Genomic DNA, 22,455 nt, shown 5'->3' on the forward strand with positions numbered 1-22,455 from the left:
CCAGTTACTAAATTTTTTTCGAACCTGTTAAAAACCCTTTATTATTTTGATCAGTAGGAATGATTCATCAGGTATCTTCTTCGAAGAGATGTCTGTTGGAGTCTACCAGGCATGAAAATTTTGTGTCAGTGATAAACACGACAAATTTCAACATAGTACTTTCGCACGCGGACACAGTTTCGTATCTCATCTTAACTCTAAAATCTTATTGACGGGGTGGTTAACTCTTAAATCTTATTGTTGGTCTGAATAACAGTGTATCAAAACTATTAAGAGAACCTACATAATCATCAGTCATGGGGTGAAAAGCTAATTTTTGTTCCCAATTCTGAATGGCTCTTTTCATCCAAAAACTTTTCAGTAGTTTTTACAGTACTGTCATTGAATTTCTGTGCCTACTTTGTCTTCCTTCTAGGAAGGCCGTAAGCACTGTGTTACGGTGTCGTAATAGTCCGTAACCTTTCTCCAAGCACCTCACCGTTTTCAAAATGGCGGACTATCGTAGCCACACGCGTAACATCGATCTCTTGAGACTCGCCCTGGTTAAGTTTCGACACCGGTCATCGTTGAACGAATTTGATCGGGTTTCTCTCATGCAATTTATTTTTGGGCTTTGTTAATTTTTTTCTCAGGGCCTCACCTCTGTATTTCGATATTGTTATCGATTTGAACGTAAGAGCTACGTCGGCAAACGTCGTTCACATCGCTTCTTCACCGCAATACTCTAAAACTAAACAATAGTAGGCACATGCAGTCATAGACTGCCTTTTATTTCATGGTTTTTTTTTTTTTCGGTTGAAATATCACCATCGGTTATTTGTGAATCATCTACTGCGTTGGTATTTGAAGTGAGCAGCTAAATCTATCATCGTTAATGAAATTTACAAAGGTATGCGTTCAACGGGAAAAAGAAGGATTAAAAGCAAAGAATCAAAAAAACTGCGCGGTGTTATTTTAATCGTGCTGTATGGATTAGTTACCATTCTTCTAAGGAGAACAGTGAGGAAATCTGGGATCGAATTGGATCGAATGACATCAAAGCGGTCAGTCGAGTGTGCGCAGGCTCGCGAGTGAAAAAAATCGAGACTGTGTTATTAGTATGATTCGGAATAAATTGTTCACTGTATTTTGCAGGCTTTGATTTATAACGATCAAGACACTAGAAATGACTTAAGGGAAGAAGGCGATAATACAATCAACATGGCTTCAGTCAAGGTAGCAGTAAGAGTGAGGCCCCTTAATAAAAGGTGAGCCATAAAGCATTTAATTCTGCCGTTCTAGCAGAACGCCGGTTGAAAAAACTCGGTGATCGATTTCTGGCGTTTAAATATCCGTAAAATGTATCTGTTGGTAATTTTAGGGAGCGAGACATGGATGCCAAAATCTGCATCCAGATGGAAGGCAAGAAGACGACAATCACAAACCCCGGTGTAAGTGAAATTTTTATGTTTACTTGTCGCTGAACGTGGGTGGTTATTTAACTTTAGTTTTGGTTGTTCCAAATTATTCGATGATGAAATTGAATTTGAACCTCTTTGATTTCAGAGCGAAGACAAAGATTTTACTTACGATTTCTCTTACTGGTCTTCGGATAGTTCAGACCGTCACTTCGCTTCACAGGAACAGGTAAAAAATTCTTAAAATCGCCCAACTCATAATGTGAATTCGAACCCGATCGGGCCGAAGGAGTTTTTCGTGTAAAGTCCTTCGAACGTCATTTTGCATGCATAATGAAATATTGAAAAGTATTCACGTACATTTTCGATAAAATCGTCATTTTTTGATAGTTTCTTTTCAATTCAGACGGTAGAAAAATAGTTGCTCATTTTCCATCTTTGATCTCCAGTTGTTTGTTGTGCTAAATTATTTTATAGTCGTTCAATTTTATTTGTGTGATTTTTGGATGTCTCACTGTTTTGCAAGTCAAATTAATTGAGGGAATGGAGAAAGATTTTTCTTTTTTTTTTTTTAAAGATTACCTTGACGGTTTACATGCGCAGTAATCAGTGAATGAACTTAGATAAAATAAGTAGTTAAGAAGAAATAAAATTTTATACAGTTTAAAATAATTATGTTAAAATGTGATAATAATTTTTCACCTAATTATCAAAAGGGAACTTAAGAGTAAGAAACATTTATGCACATTGAAAGATTCATCCTTTCTAAAAAATGGGATTTCTTTTATACGAAAAAAAAAGTGAACTTTGATACTGTTGACTATACTTATAAATGAAAACTGAGCTTAAATTTAAAAATAATGACTTTGATTTCAATTTAATATACTTCCTTGTTTTGCATATCAGTGAGCTAAACAACATAAACAAATCAGATAAATTGAAATTCACATTGTCAATAAGAAATCTGATTATAAATGTTTTATGTGGTGAAACATTATTCCAGTGGGCAAGAAAGTCACACTGGTGCAACTGAATCACACAGAATCTTCTTTAAAATGACAAGCATTAATTAAATTATTTGACTCAGGTCATAGACAGAGTTCAATTAAAAAAAAGGCAAGGTCAAGAGAGTTTATTTTGAATATATTTTTGTACTGTTTATAGCAATGAATTCATGGTCTTAAAATAAAACTCATGGTCTTAAAATAAGTGAGGAGAATTTGCTACCTTTCAAGAAGTGGATAGATATTCAAGTCTTCTTGGATAAGGACGAATAAACCGTAGGCCCCATCTCCTGCAGGGTTAGGGGTAGGAGACGTTAATTTCCCACGCATGAGATTACTGTGTCATGGATGTCCTCCCCTGGGGTGGGATGGATGGGAATTGGCCCTGAAAAGCCCCCATGGGGAGTGGTCAACTAACCTATGTATGTATGTATGTAATGAAATTGAATATTCTGGTTTTAGCTTGAGAGTATGTTTCACCACACTTTTGATTAATACTGGACAAGACATTTTTTAAAATACCATAGTTGTAGGAACATGCGTGTGAGAACAATCTTTGCAGTAAGGAGCACTACTTAAGCAGTAGTGAAAATAAGACCTTAAAAAGAATTCAGGCCTGTACAGGATTTGAACCTAGAACCTCTGCTAGACTGGTGCAGTGCCCTACCGACTGAGCTAACAACCCAACTGGAAGCTGGTCAGTAGGGTGGCTCGTAATAAACCCATGAGATGATGAGTCCAAATCTTTGTAAACAAGCCAGGTGAATTATGGGTCAAATAGAAAAGTTTCCATAAATCTACAAGTAAACTTTCTTGTGTAAATATTTAGAAGCAGCAAACTTCTTATTTTTAACTGCTGCTTTTAAGAAGATTTAGTTCTTTGTAAACTGTCAAGCTTTAGAAGCTTGATATTTTTAAGGGTAAAGCATTTTGGTGATATGTTAAATAATTTTGGTATGACTCTGTCAGAAAAATCTTAAAAAAATGAGACTTTTTACTTACTCGGTATTTGTCTTCCTGCAGGTGTTTGAAGATTTGGGCACTGACGTGATACAGGCAGCCTTTGAAGGTTACAATGCCTGTATTTTTGCTTATGGTCAAACTGGGGCTGGAAAATCATACAGTATGATGGGACAGGAGGTAACTAAACACAAGATACCAATTTTTTTTTTTTTTTACATGGGAGACCTCGGGGACCATCATTAATTTTTGTGTCCTTAACAGCAATCTCTGAAGGTGTATTCTGATTGTCCAGTTGAGAGTTGTCCAGAGAAGGACCATAAGTTGTGATTGTGACTGATGTTTTGACAGCCTCAGCAAAAGTCATTATCTGAGTTACTCTGTTATTGTTTTTGACTGAGGTATTTGAAAATTATAGTCTCTGTCATTGAAAACAGTCTTTCTTAAGATTAAAGTACATACTTTCACCAGGCGATCAGAGTACATTATACATTGTACGAAATCAAATGTTGGTTCAAACCATTTAACCGTCATAGTAATCATGATAGTCTCCCATTGTGGGAGGTGAGAAAGATAGGCCAGTTTTTCTTGTCAAGTGTCAGGTATAACATTTTAAAACAGCTACATGACTGTATAGTTACTGTTCTTTATGACATAGCAGTTTCTTTAATTCGTGGTTCACATGTATGAATGCTTCTAGTAGATGTCTTAACTTTGTGCAATGTGGGGGTCAAAGTTCTGTAATACTGATAGTTGTACAGTTCTTTTACAGTACTCCTCACACATGCATTAAAACAAAAACTGAATATTGACTTGTAAATGACAATATGTGTGAATGATCTCATGTGTGAACTGCAATTAAAGAAATGGCAAAAAAGTAAGCCTGAAAAAGGTATCATATGTCATTAAAAGAGGTCATTATTGAAACCAGTTTTAAATTGCCTATGCTAATTAATTTTTGATGGTATTACTTTGTAGAGTGCACCAGGATTGATACCAAGAATATGTCAGGTATTCTAAAAGATTTTTGATAAATTGAAAATTCTGAGACATTTTGGAATGACTGCTTTTTAATGGTGCGGTACTTGTGTATTTCATTTGAATGATCATCTGCCAGTAAAATCTCCTTAATTTTATGTAGTAGGTATTTATCACTGTAGATGAAATAATTTGGATATATCAACAAAGTTGAAATGGTAAATTGGCCACCGTAACGACTACAAAAGCTGACGTTTTGAGCGGTAGCCCTTCGTCGGAGCGAACTGTTATTTAGTATTTATTTGCAATATAGTTGGTATTTGTAACTATATAAACTAATTGCGATTTTGAGATGGCAATACCACATTATATTGACGGCTAGTTGGGAGAAAATATATTCCATATTGGGCTCTGTGGCTTCGCGACTCCACCCAATATGTAATATATTTTCTCCCAACTAGCCATCAATATAATGTGGAAGTGCCGTCTCAAAATTGCAATTAGTTTTGTATCGCGATCCATCATTTATAAGGGTAAATAAAACTGTAAAATAATCAACCCACGTCTGATTGAAATATAAATTCTTTCCACCTGTGAAACGTATCCATGGTAACACTAATTTCGCATGCAAATAAGTTTGTCACGGGTAATTTGAAATTCCCTGCAAGTTTATAGTCTTTGTTACCATAAAATGAGTTGATCAAAACTGAAAAGTGTTGAAAGTTACACAGGAATGGAGTCTGAAGAGCCATTTGGTGATGAAATACCAAATTTTGATATTTGTGGGACTGTTTTTAAAGAGTTATGTAAGGACATCGATGTACTAGATGTCTATGCAAAAACTGAAACGGGCGCCTTGAGTGAAAATAGTGGGTGGAAAAGTACAGAAAATGAGCAGAATATAATAACTCTTTGAATTCTTGCCATATTAACATTCATTTTCCAACTGGCAAGTGACTTTGTCACATTATTACAATGTTTATGACTGTAAAAGTTGAATTTTCAATAAATACTGTCGAACTTGAAGTGAAATATTAGTACAATCATTTGAATTTGGCGGTAATTTGTTTGTGTACGTCAGCAACCTAATTTAGTGCAACGACGTCAATTTCAAAATTAGAACCAATCACAGGCCGCAAAAGTGAGTTGGCAATGCCATGAAATATTGACGGCTCGCGCATAGCCAATACTATAAGAAGATTGCGGTACATTAATATTAAACTCTTTGTTCATGGCTAGGTGGTACGTAAATTAAAATTGCATAATTAATTAAAATTTCACATTCTTACTGGTTAATGAAGCAAGGTATTTAGCTTGCAATTTCGAGTTGAAAACGAGGCTGAGTGATAATGTTTTGCATTTACGTATACATAACTACTACAAGTAATGCTGTTTTTTTTTCTTTTTTTTTCAATTATGCAAATCAAGGAAAATCGATTACTTGACTCGTGAATTCTGCGTTAAATTGCTCTTAAAAGTGGATATCACACTCATCACTTTGCAATTATTTTGTGCAATGTCAATTTTCATGTGAATCTTCATGAATTCCCTTGTCAAGCAATGAATTTTCTTATAATAATGATTTGAGGCATGGAATGAATTCTTTGTCTATCATTTATTATAAGACAGTGTTAATAATGTATTTTGCAGGGTCTGTATGCACGAATGGAATCAATTGGTGATGATAAGACTGAATTTAGGACTGAAGTTAGGTAAGTTTTCCCTGTTTTTTTTTGTTTTTGTTTTTTTTTTTGTGGCCATCAAGCTTATCATTCTTTTTTTTTTTTTGGGGGGGGGGGGGGGGGGCTTTTTTTAATGATGCCATCATTTATTAACTCCAATCAATACTTTCTTTGTGTGTTAGTTATCTTGAAATTTATAATGAGAGAGTTGGTGATCTCCTTCGACCAGCCAAAGGAAGAGAGAAATTTAATCTCAAAGTGAGAGAGCATCCCAAGGAAGGTCCTTATGTACAAGGTATGTTATAACATAACCAAAGCAAAGCGCGCGCTCTGATTGGTCAATTCAGCATCCTCCATTTGCCCATGGGTGTATGCTGCTGACGTGAGGAAATGCAAAGACTATTTTTCCGCGCGCGCTTGTTTTTTCTGGTCGTGTAATATTTGTTAAATAAAAGGGAACTCTTTAGCTACAATGTATCAATGTTATGTTATAAAACAAATGGTAAACACCACAGCGTACACTGTTGAGTTATGGATGCACTTGGGAGGTTTGCTAAGCACTCAAGAAGCTACAGTCGCTCTCGCCTATCGCCTCGAGCAACTCTTACACTTCTTTTGTGCTTAGCAACCTCCTGCGTGCATCCATAACTCAATAGTGTATGCTGTGGTGTTTACCATTTGTTAATGAAAGGACTGAATTTACTTTGCAGTTACTGTCAGTTAAGTAACCCACATGTTTGCAAAGTTAGGAAAGAAAAAGAAAAATTGTAGTTTTTGAGTGTGGAAGTGAATCAAAGATGTTATTTGTCTTGTTGTGAGGGTTGGCCAAACTGAAAAAATCTGAGGCTCCATGAGGAATTGGGCCCTTGACCTTTGGATTCTGTGCTTTAAAGCTCTACCACTGAACTACAGAGAACTCTGTGGTGAGATAGACCATTGCCCGGTTCATATGTGACACCTGCATTAGCTGAGAGAATCAGCAATGTGTGGCAGGACAAATAATGTCTCTCTTGGAAGCCTACTAGGTCTTTGCGATCATCGAGTAAGAACTTGTTAGTGATTCCTCACTCCAAGTTGAAATCTTATGGCAATCGCGCCTTTTCTGTCTCTGCATCTAAGCTGTGGAATGACATTCCTGAAACCATAAAATGTAGTATAGATCTTAACACATTTAAGCGTAATCTTAAAACAGATCTTTTTAAGCATTATTTTAATGAATGATTATGTTTGATTATTATTTTACTTTTTACCTTGATTGTGAAGCGCCTTAGAGCTTTTGGATAGGGCGCTATATAAATTGTCATTTATTTATTATATATATTATTATTTCTTTATTATGTTCATGGTACAGTCAGTTGGTCAGGAAGAAGATGTCTAACGACTAAGATTTATAAACCTACGTGTACATGAGCCCAAAGTTTGTTGTCATTTGAGTAGCATGAAGCAATTGGGGGTATTGTTAATCCTCTAGAATGCGATGGTCGAGTATCACAGGTTTCCCCCTAGAATATTGTTAAGTATCTCGGACAGTTTGCCCACTCTGTGTGCTACACTTCTGGACATAGAGAGACACTGTGAGGGTTACATGCAGTGCTTTTCGTAAAGACACAACACAGTGATCCAACAGAGGGTTTACACCACATACAGGTGGTACACACACACGTTTTGACAGAGTTATTGGTTAAAAAATATACTTATAATATTATTTATAATTATACTTATTTAGATTTGACAAAACATGTTGTGAAAGATTATGAGGGAATAGAAAATCTGATGGAAGAAGGAAACACAAACAGGTAAAAATGATGATGATAATAATAATGATGATAATAATAATAATATTTAATAATAATACAATAATGATAAAAATAATAGCAGAACACATTCCTTCAGTCTTAAAACTGTTGTCACAGTTTTTTTTTTATCAATTACACATGTATTGACTGCACTGATTTTGATCATTCTTGAATGAAATTGTGATGATTTTCAATTTAAACATCTTGGAATTTTCAACCATTGTAATATGATCAAGGACCTAGGGCAACATGAATTGCAATATAATTTGAGTGAAAGATTCCTGTACAGGAATGAGAAGGATAAAGGAGGACAACACCTCAAGTGAATGGAAAGGGAAGGAAAACTCAAGCATTCTTTGATGGAGAAAAGCTACTGGGGTTTTTCTCAAAATTCTTGCAAATAATTGCCTGGTCTTTTCAATGATGATATTAAGATTTTACTAGCACAAGGCAGTTTATTAGTGCAATGAGAGAATTTGTTTGTCCTGTATCTTGTTCATATTCCAGGACTGTTGCTTCTACAAACATGAATGATGTCAGCAGTAGATCACATGCAATATTCACTATTCTGTTCACACAGGTAAGAAAACAAACCAATTGTTGGTTTGATTCCCAGTAAATTAAATATATCTTATTAACTAAGCGCAAGGGCCGCACTGGGAGAATATCGGCCCGATGTCTTGACAGTACAGACCAAGCACAGCGAGGTCCGTACAAAAAAGATCGAGGGCCGATATTCTTCCAGTACAGTCCCGAGCAAGCTTGGTTAATAAGAGAATTTTATTCTACGACTAAAGTTCAGAGGGACACAAGTGCGGTATCAGTGGGGACAGTGCCCAGTCCAATACTGAGAGAATAATGACCGGCAATAGAGCATTTTGATAGGTTGATTTTAGTTATTGGCCCTCTGTTTGCCTGAGTCATGTAATAAAATATGATTATGCAGTTATTAGCCAAGGGTATTCTCCCGAGACATGGAGACAGTTATTGACATTGTATATTTTAATGTATTTTTGACTGGATAATTTTTCTGTTTCATGTGCTAGTAATGAAAAATACACATATTTGAGGTCTTGAATCAAAGATATGTGAATCAGCATTGCTATAATTACCTGTACTTAAAGAGAAATTTATCATTTTTACTGATGTTTTTTTATCATCATGTTTTAGGCCAAGTTCTATACAGACATGCCTAGTGAAACTGTCAGTAAAATTCATTTAGTTGACTTGGCAGGAAGGTTAGTAACTCTGATGACCAATTCATAATTCTCTCTTTCATCTGCTACTCATTTCTTTGTTAGTAGGTTATAAAAAAAAATGCTTGCCTTTTTATTTAATAAATGTGTTTATTAAACAACAACAAACATATGAAACATGTGTGAACTGCGGTTAAGAGACGTATATGAGCACGATCCTTCGCAGTAAAGCACTATTTGAGCAATAGTGAAAATCAGACCTGAAAAAAATATGTTTCATATGTTTCATATGTTTGTTGTTGTTTGATTTATCATCTACGGGTTTATGTCGAATTAATTTGATGGCCTGCTCCCAGTTGGCTTGTTAGCTCAATTGGTAGAGCGCTGCACTAGTATCGCAGAGGTCAGTGGTTCGAATCCCGTACAGGCCTGAAATTTTTTTCAGGTCTGATTTTCACTATTGCTCAAATAGTGCTTTACTGCGAAGGATCGTGCTCATATACGTCTCATAACCGCAGTTCACACATATGTTTCATATGTTTGTTGTTGTTTGATTTATCATCTACGGGTTTATGTCGAATTAATTTGATGGCCTGCTCCCAGTTGGCTTGTTAGCTCAATTGGTAGAGCGCTGCACTAGTATCGCAGAGGTCAGTGGTTCGAATCCCGTACAGGCCTGAAATTTTTTTTCAGGTCTGATTTTCACTATTGCTCAAATAGTGCTTTACTGCGAAGGATCGTGCTCATATACGTCTCATAACCGCAGTTCACACATATGTTTCATATGTTTGTTGTTGTTTGATTTATCATCTACGGGTTTATGTCGAATTAATTTGATGGCCTGCTCCCAGTTGGCTTGTTAGCTCAATTGATAGAGCGCTGCACTAGTATCGCAGAGGTCAGTGGTTCGAATCCCGTACAGGCCTGAAATTTTTTTCAGGTCTGATTTTCACTATTGCTCAAATAGTGCTTTACTGCGAAGGATCGTGCTCATATACATAAATGTGTTTATTGTCATAAAGAAACTAACCTTTTTTGTTGCAGTGAGAGAGCGAACTCGACTGGTGCTACAGGAAGTAGGTTAAAGGAGGGGGCAAACATCAACAAATCCCTTGTTACATTGGGAACTGTTATCTCAGCATTAGGTAATAACTATTGTAGGTAACTGGTGTTACTTTGATCTCTTGGAGAACAGACTTTCCTTTAAATGCTTCACTGTCCATCCAGCGATGATTTCTGTTATTAAATGGAAGTTTTGGTCCTTGTTTTATTGCAGCTGAAGCAAGCGAGAACTCCATCAGTAAAGATCCTAAGAAGAAACTTTTCATCCCTTACTGCAACTCCGTGTTAACATGGTTACTGAAGGACAGTTTGGGAGGAAATGCCAAGACAATCATGATAGCAGGTTAATAGTTCTCAGTTATGTTATAACATAACCAAAGTAAAGCGCGCGCTCTGATTGGTCAATTTAGTGTCCCCCATTTGCCCATGGGTGTACGCTGCTGGCGTGAGCAAATGCAAAGACTATTTTTCCGCACGCGCTTGTTTTTTTCTGGTCGCGTAAGATTTGTTAAATAAAAGGGAACTCTTTAGCTACAATGTATCAATGTTATGTTATAAAACAAATGGTAAACACCACAGCGTACACTATTGAGTTATGGATGCACTTGGGAGGTTTGCTAAGCACTCAAGAAGCTAGAGTCGCTCTTGGCTATCGCCTGGAGCGACTCTTACGCTTCTTTTGTGCTTAGCAACCTCCCGCGTGCATCCATAACTCAATAGTGTACGCTGTGATGTTTACCATTTGTTAATTAATGTTTAAATTAGAACAAAGGATAGTCTTGTAAGTTTCAGACATGTATGCTTCCTGTCAGAAATAGGCTTCATGTGCTTCTATTGTGGTGATTGCTATTGGTACAAGTTTGCCAATGTTTAAATTTAACTTTGCTGTAAAACATTAGATTGTGGGATGAACAAAGATCTATTTACCTTTTACATGTAACTCCCAAGATCCAAGTGTCAATTCTCCCATCTAGCTGCTACCCATTTCCCTGTGAATTAATCACAAGAATTTGCTTCTAGGTCAAGCCAACAACTTCTCTTTGATAAGTTTGAATATTCTCATTACCTGTTTGCTGGATATTGTATGGACATTATGGGGAGAAGTTGCATGTTAATCACTTCTGAGAGTTAAAGGGTTATTAAGATTATTTTCTCCTTCTTCGTAGCTATATCACCAGCTGATGTGAACTATTCAGAGACTCTAAGCACCTTACGTTATGCCAACAGAGCTAAGAATATCATCAATAAACCAACAGTCAATGAGGTTTGTTATTAAAATGAGTCAGTGAAATTCTGAGTGGAGTAGGTAGGATTTTTCAGTCTGTTTGGGGGTAGGGGTGGGGGGATTTCACACTCTAGCACCTTACTAGCAATTGTGGCAATGTCAGATTGTTTTCTCATATAATCACATTTGTCAAACAAATACCTTTATACCCCACCACCACCCCCCTCCCTTTTTCGTACACTTCTTTTCCACCTCCCCCTGGTTTAAGCCTGGTTTTTTTTTTCTGTTTTTATGGAAGCTACAATTATTCTGTCTTAAAAAAAAGAGAAAAAAAAAAGAGAAACTAAAACAATATGTGATCCGAGAGTAAGTTGTAAACTGCTTTGAATCAGGAAGGGGGGAGTCACATACTCCCTTTGCTACCCCCCTCTTAGCAGAGCCCATGATTGGACCCCTAAGCAGCACATGTTTGAGTTGTCCACGCACAGTGATTTGTTTTCATTTGTGGAAGGTATACCGAAGAAGGGGAACTTATACAATGTAGTGTTTTTGTCTTAATGCTTTATGCATAGAGTCAAGTGGTCTAAAACATTTGTTCATTGCCATCCAGGATCCTAATGTGAGACTGATCAGGGAACTGAGGGCTGAGATAGACAGACTCAAAGTGCTCCTGCAGGCTCACGGACAGGTATGTAAAGCTTCAGGGAGCATTTGCCATATTTGGTGGTCAGGTGTTTTTGTTGCCTTTTTTTCAATGCAAAGCGCTTGGATAAAAGATTTTCAAAATAGAAACAAGTATTCCCCTGGGCAACTACAATGGATTGAGGAGGACAAACGCATTTATTAGGCGTGTCTCCTACTTCTACTCCTACGACGACAAGGAAGGTGACGAAACGACAAACTGATTCATGACGACGACACAACGTCAACGCGGTGACGACACGATCACGAAGGAGACAACGAAAAGGGTAATAGCGACATAAACAGCCGACAACTACGAGGACTCGTTACAGCATATTTCATCAATTCGTTACTTTGTTATTATTTATTATTTATTATTTATTATAATGTTAGGATGGAGTTGGTGAGCTTGGCGCGGCAGAGGAGTCGCAAATGACCGAGAGACTGCACGAGAACGAGGCGCGAGTTGAAGAACTCACGAAAAACTGGACCAGCAAATGGCGGGAAACACAGAAAATTATTGAGGTAATTGAGATCAGTCAGAAAGCAACTGAGACGTCAATTTCGCTGGCCTTTATGTAGCCCGATCCATTAACAAGCTCAGGAAGACTTAGTAAGAGTTGCTGACGAAATGTTTTCTTTTTTTTTTTTTAAACAGGAGCGAGCTCTTGGGTTCAGATACGAGGGAGCTGGTATCAAAATGGAGTCAGAGCTTCCTCATTTGGTCTGCATTGATGATGACGTTCTCAGTACAGGAGTAACCCTTTACCACTTGAAGGTAGTGTAATTGTCTCATATAGAGCTCTGGTCTATGAAGTGTCGTTAGACTAAGATCAAAGTGCTGAAGACGTCCTATCAGGAGAAAGGAAAGTATTAGAGGGAACCATTGAGAATGCAAAGTGAAATTAGGTCATCTACCTGGAGCGCGGGAAAACGCGTGTTGAAGTCGTGGATGTAATTGGTTGTATGGATGGCGTGGGTTTTTAAGTGTTATTACGGCGCGAATTAAAGCAAAACAGAACCTAATCTCGGGCTTCATTCGAGAGTTGATTGAAAACAGCTCAATTCCTGCCGCCCTCCAAGGCAACAGGATGTAATTAGCTCTTTTTACTGTAACAGGAGATCTCAAAGTTTAATTCAAACGTTAGCTAGTGGAACTCATACATTTAGCAAGGAGATGCAGAAACATGAAGAAGCAAGATAGCCTGCCAGCATTGTGTTGTCTTGTTCTTTGTGTCATCTAATCAGTGGGTTTTCTTTTTCTTTGATTCATAGGATGGGATGACTTACATCGGAAGAGAGGATGCAAATTTTAATCCTGATATAGGTTGGTCTGAATTTTAATCAGTCAGCCTGCGTAGCTGGTGGTTTTCGGATACCCGGGGAGCGGCGAATTTGGCAGTGGACTCTGTCTCCTTCCCAGTCCTCTTACGGGATGGGAAAGCCTTGGCCGCTTCATACTGCTCGTTACCTAAGTAACTTGGTAGCATGTGAATGAAAAGAGAAAATTGCTATAGCTAGAGTTTGTTTTCATCCTTAAAGCTCGTCATTAATGCTTAGTAAGAAAGCTGGTGAGATAAAAGCAAGGGAATCAAAGCATATCGGGAAGGTGATCCCAACTGTTTGACCTGAAAGGAAATTCGTGAAACACAAGATAGGGGAATTTGCTTTTCTATTACGCACAGACATCTTTGATAGTCATTCACCAGCCATATGAACTCGAGTCGCAGTTCTCGAACGACTATCCTCACTTTTCATCTTAAAAGTTAGTTTTTTTTTTTCTGGATTTTAGAAGTTAGTACTTGATCATATAAAGGAAAACACGTTTTGAAAATCAAGCAGCCTTGACAATAAGCCTTTTGACAGATATTGATAATAAAATTTTCCTTGATACGTCCATCAGTGTTATCAGGACCTGGTATTGAAGCTGAACATTGTATCATGGAGAGTATTGAAGGCACAGTTATTCTTCATCCAGTCGCCTCCCTGTGCCAAGTGAATGGGCTTCCTGTGGGCAAGTCACAACGGATTAGTCAGGGTATGTGTACCCTACACCTCCTCAACTTGCACTAATCTTTTACATCCTAACATTAGTTTGTATATTCCCAGCACTGTTCTCAACACGTTTCCTAAAGTGCTGACAAGGAGAATTTGTTTAACAATCAAGGGCTTATTTAGCTGTTGATCTTTTCCGTCATACTCGTGACCGTAATGTATGACTCGGGTGTGATATTGTGAAGGTAAATTAGATGCTAACCATTCTGAGGGTCCACGGGTGATTATTTTGGTGGTTGTTGTTGTTATTACTATTGTTTTATTGTTTTATTGATAATGTCTGTCTCTGTTAACGCAGGAGATGTGATTTTACTTGGGAAAACGAACATGTTGCGGTTCAACCATCCTCAAGAAGCTGCTAAATTAAGAAAAAAGCGATACGTAAGTAGTTCTGTTGTTTAAAATTTTCAAAAGGAAGGTGAATTAGGAAATAATTTTCGTGGTTTTTCTTGATCTTTGCAGTATGAGTCGATGGAGAATTTAGCAGACCTTAGTTCAGAGCCAGAGAGAGAACCTTCCTATATGTTCTATAATGCCGGGTGAGTATTAAATGAATTGTGATTTACTATTTGACAATTTGTAACACATGAATATTCTCGTGCAGATTTAAATATACCACTCTAAAGGCAGTTACTTTCACAATAGTAAGAAAATTATCTAGAAGAAATGAGGGTGAACTTCGTTCTGTCCTTTTGAGTACCATTTGCATCTAGCAGGTTTAATAAGCTTTCTTGTTAAAAAATAAAAATTACTCGGTAAAGTCCTGCATCCGTGTTAGTGTCTCAAAGTATGATATGATCACAAGCCGCCTGCTACATGTGCCCTGTAAGGTCTTGAGAGCATTTTGTGATGGCAAGTTTGCTTATAACAGTCAATTTTTTTTTTTTTTTTTTAAATTTAGCTTGGAGCTTGAGCGTCAATATCGGGAGGAAACTCGGAGAATCGAGGAACAGAGGTAAATAGAGAACCATGACGAGTAATTTTTGATTTTTAGCTATTTTGGGTTGTTAGAATATCGCTCTAACTCCTCCTTTTATTTTATTCTATTTTTCTCCCACTATACAGACGATGTCTTGAAACTCAGCAGAGAGAAGCTGCCGACAAACTCGAGGAAGCAAGGTTTGATGACTTAATTTTGCATCTTTGAACCACTCTTGGTCGATGTACGAGCAGAAGTTGTTTAATTCTGGTCCAGTAACTATGTCGTTATGTCCTTTCACTGCATTGGATATGCCAGAATGACTTCGCAATACGCGTTGCATCTGACCTAAATACTCCGACGAAGCGGAGTTTTTAGAAACTCATTGGGATACATTCATTTAAGTTGGGCTTTTTTTCTCAGGCGCGAACTAGAGTTCCTCCGCTCCCAGCAACAAAGGGCTTCTGAAGTTCGAAGCGCAGAGGAGGTGGAGCGAAAAAAGGAACTAGAAGCGAGTCATCAGCAGTTAGAACTACAGAAGAAATATCTGGAGGAGATACGAGAAGAACAAGAACTGGCGCGAAAACGAGCCGAGGATAAAATTAGACAGGTATTTTGAATGAAAATAGGGTAATTTTAAAATAATATGGAATTGCAATGATTTTGTTTCACATCGCGCTGTGATAGGTCCAGAAAACGCACGCCTCCCTCTCAATCAACAGGTACAAAGAATTAACTGCGACTTGGTAATTTACTGTTTCTCATGTTTCCGTCAGTACCTCGTTTTGCACTGAATTCTTATTTGCCCTTTTAGACATTTTTCTCTCTTGTGATCTCTTTGTTGCGCGATTGAACCAGGTGAAGGAAAGGATCCGTCAAGAACAAGAGAAAGACAGAGAACGGCTGGAAGCTGAAATGCAGCGCCTCGTGGCGCTGGAAGAAGATCACAGGAGAAAGGTTCATATCAAAGAGCAGGAGATGGGAAGAATCAAGGAAGACCTGGAGAAAAAGTGGGACCAAGAACGAAGACAGGTAAACTGCGAGAACTACTACGAAGAATGAAGAGGAAATAAAAATGGTCAGAGATTTGTAAATTGCGCAATGGTGTGCAGGGTATGACTAATAACTTGTGTAACAGGGACACATCAAAGGGATATAACTTGTGGTTAACTTGCTGTGGGGGAATGTGGTGAGCAGACTTTCGGAAGGTGGTGGTAGGTTGAGAACGCCTTTGTTAAGAACTAACATGACTGGCTAGTTGGTGAAAAGGAAAGTGGCATTTTTACGAGTTGGGTGTATAAGCCTTATCCTTTACTGACCAATCAAGCCATCTTAGATTTAATAAGTAATCTTATGAAACTGGAATTTTCCCTCACAAATCTAGCTGAAATACCATTGTATTTACTTTAATGTTAATATTGTTGTTAGGTTGAAATGCAGAGGGAAGAGGTGGCGAAACTTCAGCAAGAAATTGAAGCTAAATCACAAGAACTGGAAGCAGCTGAACGGGAAGCAAGGGCCGCTGCGCAGCGTAACAGCGTCGCGTCCTCATCTGGAACTCTTAGCCCTTCTGCCAGCAGTGATGCCTTGCAAGAGGCTGCAGAAGGCAGCGAGGAATCAGCTGAAGCAGCAGCGGAAACAAAAGCAGAAGCGGCTGCCGAAGCAGCAGCTCGGGCGGATCCTGACGAAAAGTCACAGCTTGAGGTACTTCGTGAACGACTGAGGCAGCTAGAGGTTGATTACGAGGAGCAGCGGAGGGAAGCACAGAAAGAGGTGGCACAGGCTAAAGATTCTGTGCGGCGAGTGGAGCAGGAAACGTTGGAGGGACTCCGTAGCCTCACTACTGGGAAGTCAGCCATTGAAGGGGAGTGGCGGCGGTTGGAAGAGGTTCAGGCCAAGCATAAGAGAGCTCAGGAACAGGCTTATGCCAAGATTAGGGATGTGCGGGAGATGCTGGAGAACGCGGAAGAGGTGGAGGAAGCTTCTCTTATCGAGAAGGAGAAGATGATCATAAAGAGAAGAGCAGCGCGGATGAAAGTCGAGGAGGCGAGGCGAAGGTTGGAAGAGTTAGAAAACGAGGATAAGGAAAGTGAATTGACAGAAGCAGATTTTACCAAAAAGAAAGAACTTCTAGAATTCGAAACGCGGGAAGAAATAAAAGATATCAGAGAGGAACGGAAGATTATAAGTGAACTACTGAACAAACATCAAACAGCGTTGCAGAAAGAAACGCTGATGGTGACGGAGACGAAGACCAAGCTTGAAAAACACCTGGAAAGCGAGAAGCTGATCCTGATGCCGCTACGAGAGAAGGTTGAGAGCTTGGTAAGGAACGAGCTGGGACCCCTCATCGAATACGAACAGGAGATAGAGAGAAGGTGTGAAGACGTCGATCGCGAGGGTCGAGAACGCAAGAAGCTCATTTACAAGCAGAGGAGGCGGATTGCGTTGCTGGAACGACAGCACAGCCAGGCGCTTCAGCAGGCAGAGGAGACTTTGAACGAAGAAGAACTGGAGGAGTGGGAAAATGAGAGAGAAGCGGAACGAAGTTTGATCCGGAAAGAGAAAGTGCGATTGCTTGAGCTCGAGAAGAAGCACAAAGAGCAGCAGGAGGTAGCAGAGCTAACGATAGGAGAGGCTGTACAGGAACTCGAGAAACGGAAGGGCACCGTCAACCAGCTGCTGGAAACTGAGAGGCGGAAGCTCGCAGATCTGGAGGCCGTGCATAAGGAGACGCTGGAGCACGTCGAACAAGAATTAGAGCAGCGCTCAGAGATCCTGCACCGAGTCAAGGATAAAGTGCAGAAGGACAAACGGCAGCTGGCCAAGCTTGATGTGAGGCAACAACGCTGTGCAGCTAAAGCGGCTGAGGAATTGTTTCTCATGGCGCACTTGTTGGAAAAGGAAATGAGTGATAAAGGAAAAACAGACGAGCTATTAAGGATCAAAGAACAGAGAAAAAAACTGCAGGAACTGGACAAACAACTGAGAATGGCAGAGAAGAGAGAGAGAACCTCAAGAGATGATCAGGAGGATCAACAATGCATTCTGCTATAGACAATCCCAACTGTTCTAAACTTTCCTGTGATTTGATTTTCCTGTCTTGTCGCAAAAAAGGTATTACTGTTAGTTGTTATAGGAAGAGCCAATTTAAAGTAAGTAGGAATCAAAAGTTATCTATATTAAATTGTCTTTCCGTCAGGGAAGCCTACTGAGTTTAGTTTCCGGTTCATTGTGTGTTGAAGTGATCTTTCCTTCTTCCATACATATCTATAGCTAATGATATTTCGCTTTTGTGCACTAATATAAGAATGTCAGTTGAAGGAAACGCTTCAACTATGTTTTTGCAATTATCTTCATTATTCGGAATTAAAAATCTAGTCAAGAACTTGTTTTGATATATTTAACTTTCAATTGAATCCGACTTACCTTTCGAGATGTTATATCAAATGTCGTTGAAGTGAGGAGTTTATTTAAATATCTTAAAAGTAAACTGTAATTGTAAATATTTGAGCCAGTGAAAGTGAAAGTTGTACATTACCGAAAGGTAGATTTATTTCGTTAGCAATAAGAAGGCGCCAAGGTAAAAAATAGATTAAATTGGGTAATTGAACTAAAGCTTTTCATGGCAAACATTATTTAATCTAAAGTTAACTTAAATGCCCCTAATCCAAAGAAGATTGTATTTATTTCGATGAAATAATTTAAGAGTTAGTTTTTTTCCTTTTCAAATTTCCTCGGCGATTAAGGCCGACAGTGAATTGTATAAAATACTAATGTCCCTGTTGATAGGGTATCAATAGTGGAACCATGATGTAAAAAGAAATATGTGTTGCTATCAGCAGAACAAAACAGTCAACACTCCTTGGGTTTTATCCCAGGGATTTAAATCCCTGAGGTTTCAAACGGTTAAAGATCCGCAGTAAACACAGTTTTCCCAAGGAACAGAGGAGAAAAATAAGTTAGATTGTATCCGCTGGAATGTTGAATGTTTACAGAATTGTAGGATGATGTGCCCTTGTGAATTATCAATCAAAAAGTGAAAATCCATTGAAAGTCAAAAAATGAAATGTTATGGGATGAAATTTGCGTCTGTTTTTTCTTCATTTCCGTCAGTTTCGTTAACAAAATGTTCCTTCGTCGGTAACAGGTCACGGACTACCCTGCTGGCAGAGGCGTTTATTTGTTAATTTCCCCTGCGGTTCACGTAAAAATAAAGTCCTCTGCGCTCGGCCTGTTAAATCTTCTTCAAGCATGCGCGGCCTGTTGCTTAGAAACAAATTAGTTCCCGGTAGTACTCGGCCAACTAAACAGGATGCGTGCGCATAAAAACGTGTTTAAAACAGGTTCTGACCGGTTTTGCAAATCAGATTATCCACAAACTTGGATAATTCCCAGGCGCAGGCTCGAAGAAGATTTAACAGGCCGAGCGCAGAGGACTTTATTTTTACTTGGACCGTAGGGAAAGTTAACAAATAAACGCCTGTGCGAGCAGGGTAGTCACGGACACGCGAGGAAGGTAGTTCGACTCGCGTTTAAGTCAATCCATCCTACCACGATACAGAGGTTTCTCAATCAAGTTTGAGAATTTCCTTCCAGTAATAATGATGCAGATCATAGCAGATGAGTAATGATAGATGTGATGAACGTGCGCTGCGACCTTCTCCACGTGGTTGGAAAAAGATTCGTGAGAGAAACCGCACGGCATGTCACGTTCGGAAAAGTTGGTAATGGTTTCTTATCGATCTACGGCGAATTTCACGGTTTTTTAGAGTGACGTCTTCATTAAACAACTTTTCCAAACATCCGCTTACAGTGTCGAGAACAGTTAAAACACTTGGTGGGTACACTAGACTATATCATTTTAACACTACTTTCGACTTCCTTGTATTCTTTTAGTGACAAGTACTCCAACTGTTATTCTTTGAGCTACGAAGTGTTGTTGAATGTGATGCGTAAATTTGCGGTCACAATCTATTCAGCTTACATGAATAGATCGTCACCGCTCAAGCCACATACCGGAAATGAAACTTCCACTCGTTTTCAAACTACACCCTGCCGTTTTTGCGTCAAGGTTTTCAGGCGCCCAGCCAACGCATTTTTTCGAGAGAAAGCTTCAATTTCCACGTTTCAGTTTATGTGCAAACCAACCGACTGGCATGTGACTCAGTATTAATCCATCTCTCCTCATAACTTCGCCTCTCGAGCGATAAATAAAACCACTGAAACTCGAGCTTTTCGACCCTACAAACAGCTTGGCGTGTATGCAAATCACTTGATCATAGAATCCTTTGATATCCATATCAAAAGAACGCCCCGACGGATTGAAAAACTCGTCGGAAAAATACAGCTGGTAACCCGCTCGGTAAAAAGGCTCAAACCAGCTCTTGTTAAGTTCGTCTGTAGCCACGTACAGGGCAGCGGAGATTTTGAGGAAGTGTTTTTGTGCCATGCTGTTCAGCCAGTGTGATGGCTCCATGCTAGCACTTATTTTGTGGTCGGTTCTTCTCACATGTATGGCATTAAATGGTTGTGGAAGAATCGATAAAATTTGGAAAGCTCTTTGATAAATTAAAGGTGAAAATTTGATGTTATTAAGAATCCACTTCTGCGCAAGTTTTGCGTCTTCTTTGTGGAACAATCGAACATTTGCCTTATAGCTAGTGTCTTGAGACAAATAGATGATATCGGCATGTTCATTTTTAAGCTCGCTCAAAATTTGTCGTATTACGGGCTTGCTTGTGTTCTTATATCTTCTGATCTCTTTCGGGCACGCCCGAATGCTCCTCGAACTATTATTCGGGACAAATTCAACCCCTCGGGTCGAACTCTCGTTTACCGACGGGATAGCATCCACCCAAAATCCCAAAGCATCAGAATGACAGACATAATACCATTCAAAGTTGGCAAATTCTACCAAGAACTGTTTGTGGTTTGTTTTCACTTCATGAACGTCGCCAACGCTACGCATAAGTTGGAGATCGAGAACCTCAGAGATGGGTACCAGATCTCGCTCAGCCATGTGATTATACACCCAGTTTATTCCCCATCTTTTTTCCAAATTTCTCCAACGCGCGAAATTTTTTCGTCTAGAAGAAATTGCCATATCGTGCGATGCCAATGGGTGTACCATCAATGTTCTATTGAGCAACCTAGCCATGACAAGTGCATTTTCGAGGGCAATACGGTGATTATTCCACCCGCCATCTGGCGGTTGATAAGTCAAGTATAAACGCCGTGGAGTCTGTACATGGACTTTTGTCACCTCGTTATGCGAGTGTTTGTTGTTTCCTCGTATTCCACGCCTGTTTGAAAGATTCGATTCAAAAGCACCCCTTGTTTGGACAGTTTTCCTTGTATTTCGCAGCGGGTATTGTAGGGATAAAAAATAATACTGTGCAGCGACGACAAACAAAGCTGTTAGGAGATGGATGAAAACAATTAGATAGAACAAACGGCTCATCTGAAGCGTGTAAAAGTCCTTAGGAGCAGGGTGGAGTATATGAACTGCTGTAGCAGTAGTTTGAAATCTTTGTTTTGTTTTTCCATGATTTCTCAGATTCCGAACTGATTTCCATGTAAAATTAGATCGGGTATACGATGACGACATATTTGAGATAATTTGCTGTTTTATTTTTTCAACAATACAGACAGGTGGCAATAGTGTCGCGAATCGATTCACCAGACTAAACTAGACCAAAGGATTCATTGACTATCTTGTTTGTTGTTAGTTTTTGTGGTGTCTGTGCATGAGAATGGTTATCTCTGAAGACGTAGGAGTACGTGTCTCTAGACAGAAGACAAAAGGACCGAGTGTGCTCTCAAAGCTTTCAAGAGTGACAGGTGTCTGTTTAGGTATTGACAGGTTTTCGTGTTGCTTTCTCATAAAACATAACCACTTATCAACGAGTCTCAACCCTCGAAGTGAGTGTGAAAGAATGCTCAATCGTGTATATGAAAACTAAAAAACGTCTGTCAGTTATATGAAGAAATTTAAAATCTTTTCTGTCAGTTCGGCCCCTTGCTGTTTTTATCTAGACCACATCATGTTTAAAGTTTTTTTGTTTTAAAATAAATGATCTCTTTTAATTTTAGACGTTGCTCATTTTCGTGAAGAACAGTTTCTCATTGTGTCCAGTTGTAATGGAATTTTACAAGGATTTGGCGTTAAACATCTCGCAACAGATTTTGAACCCAGGTTATTGTCTCTAAATGCGATTAGAGATGGCAAAAAAAGTAAGTGGGGACTTTTAGCTTAAAAAACGTTAGTTAATCAAAGGATATTGTATTCGGATGGGAATGAAACAAATTCTAATACGACTCGAGTACCAAGGAAATTGTGTAGCATAGGTTACGAGCGATTTGTGAATTTTTCATCTTTTTATTAGCATTCACAAAATGGAAAAACACCTCGCAGAACAGTTCTCGACTTGAATTTCAAGATGACTAAACCTTTTGAACATTAAACGCTGTTAGTCACCGACAGCGTGAAAGATCTCG

The 22,455-nt window shown here is 38.8% G+C and overlaps 2 protein-coding genes across 2 annotated transcripts; one reads left to right on the forward strand and one right to left on the reverse strand.

Annotated features, from left to right (window-relative positions):
* Positions 1 to 1,077: 1,077 nt before the first annotated feature.
* Positions 1,078 to 18,343, forward strand: LOC148727752 (uncharacterized). Its single transcript, XM_088725568.1, has 25 exons — positions 1,078 to 1,247; positions 1,361 to 1,430; positions 1,546 to 1,626; positions 3,425 to 3,541; positions 4,340 to 4,372; positions 5,990 to 6,051; positions 6,204 to 6,316; positions 7,748 to 7,817; positions 8,325 to 8,397; positions 8,988 to 9,055; positions 10,058 to 10,158; positions 10,290 to 10,418; positions 11,242 to 11,339; positions 11,911 to 11,988; positions 12,375 to 12,506; positions 12,640 to 12,759; positions 13,257 to 13,308; positions 13,885 to 14,019; positions 14,335 to 14,417; positions 14,499 to 14,575; positions 14,938 to 14,991; positions 15,102 to 15,155; positions 15,379 to 15,565; positions 15,814 to 15,987; positions 16,384 to 18,343. Exons 1-25 carry the CDS (start codon positions 1,201 to 1,203, stop codon positions 18,010 to 18,012), a joined length of 3,837 nt encoding a protein of 1,278 aa, XP_088581694.1. The 5' UTR covers positions 1,078 to 1,200; the 3' UTR covers positions 18,013 to 18,343.
* A 142-nt stretch (positions 18,344 to 18,485) lies between these two features.
* Positions 18,486 to 21,672, reverse strand: LOC148727753 (uncharacterized). Its single transcript, XM_088725578.1, has one exon. It carries the CDS (start codon positions 21,563 to 21,565, stop codon positions 20,072 to 20,074), a length of 1,494 nt encoding a protein of 497 aa, XP_088581704.1. The 5' UTR covers positions 21,566 to 21,672; the 3' UTR covers positions 18,486 to 20,071.
* Between the last annotated feature and the right edge of the window lie 783 nt (positions 21,673 to 22,455).

The sequence above is a fragment of the Stylophora pistillata genome, chromosome 6 (genome assembly GCF_964205215.1).
Source record: "Stylophora pistillata chromosome 6, jaStyPist1.2, whole genome shotgun sequence".
Taxonomy (NCBI): domain Eukaryota; kingdom Metazoa; phylum Cnidaria; class Anthozoa; order Scleractinia; family Pocilloporidae; genus Stylophora; species Stylophora pistillata.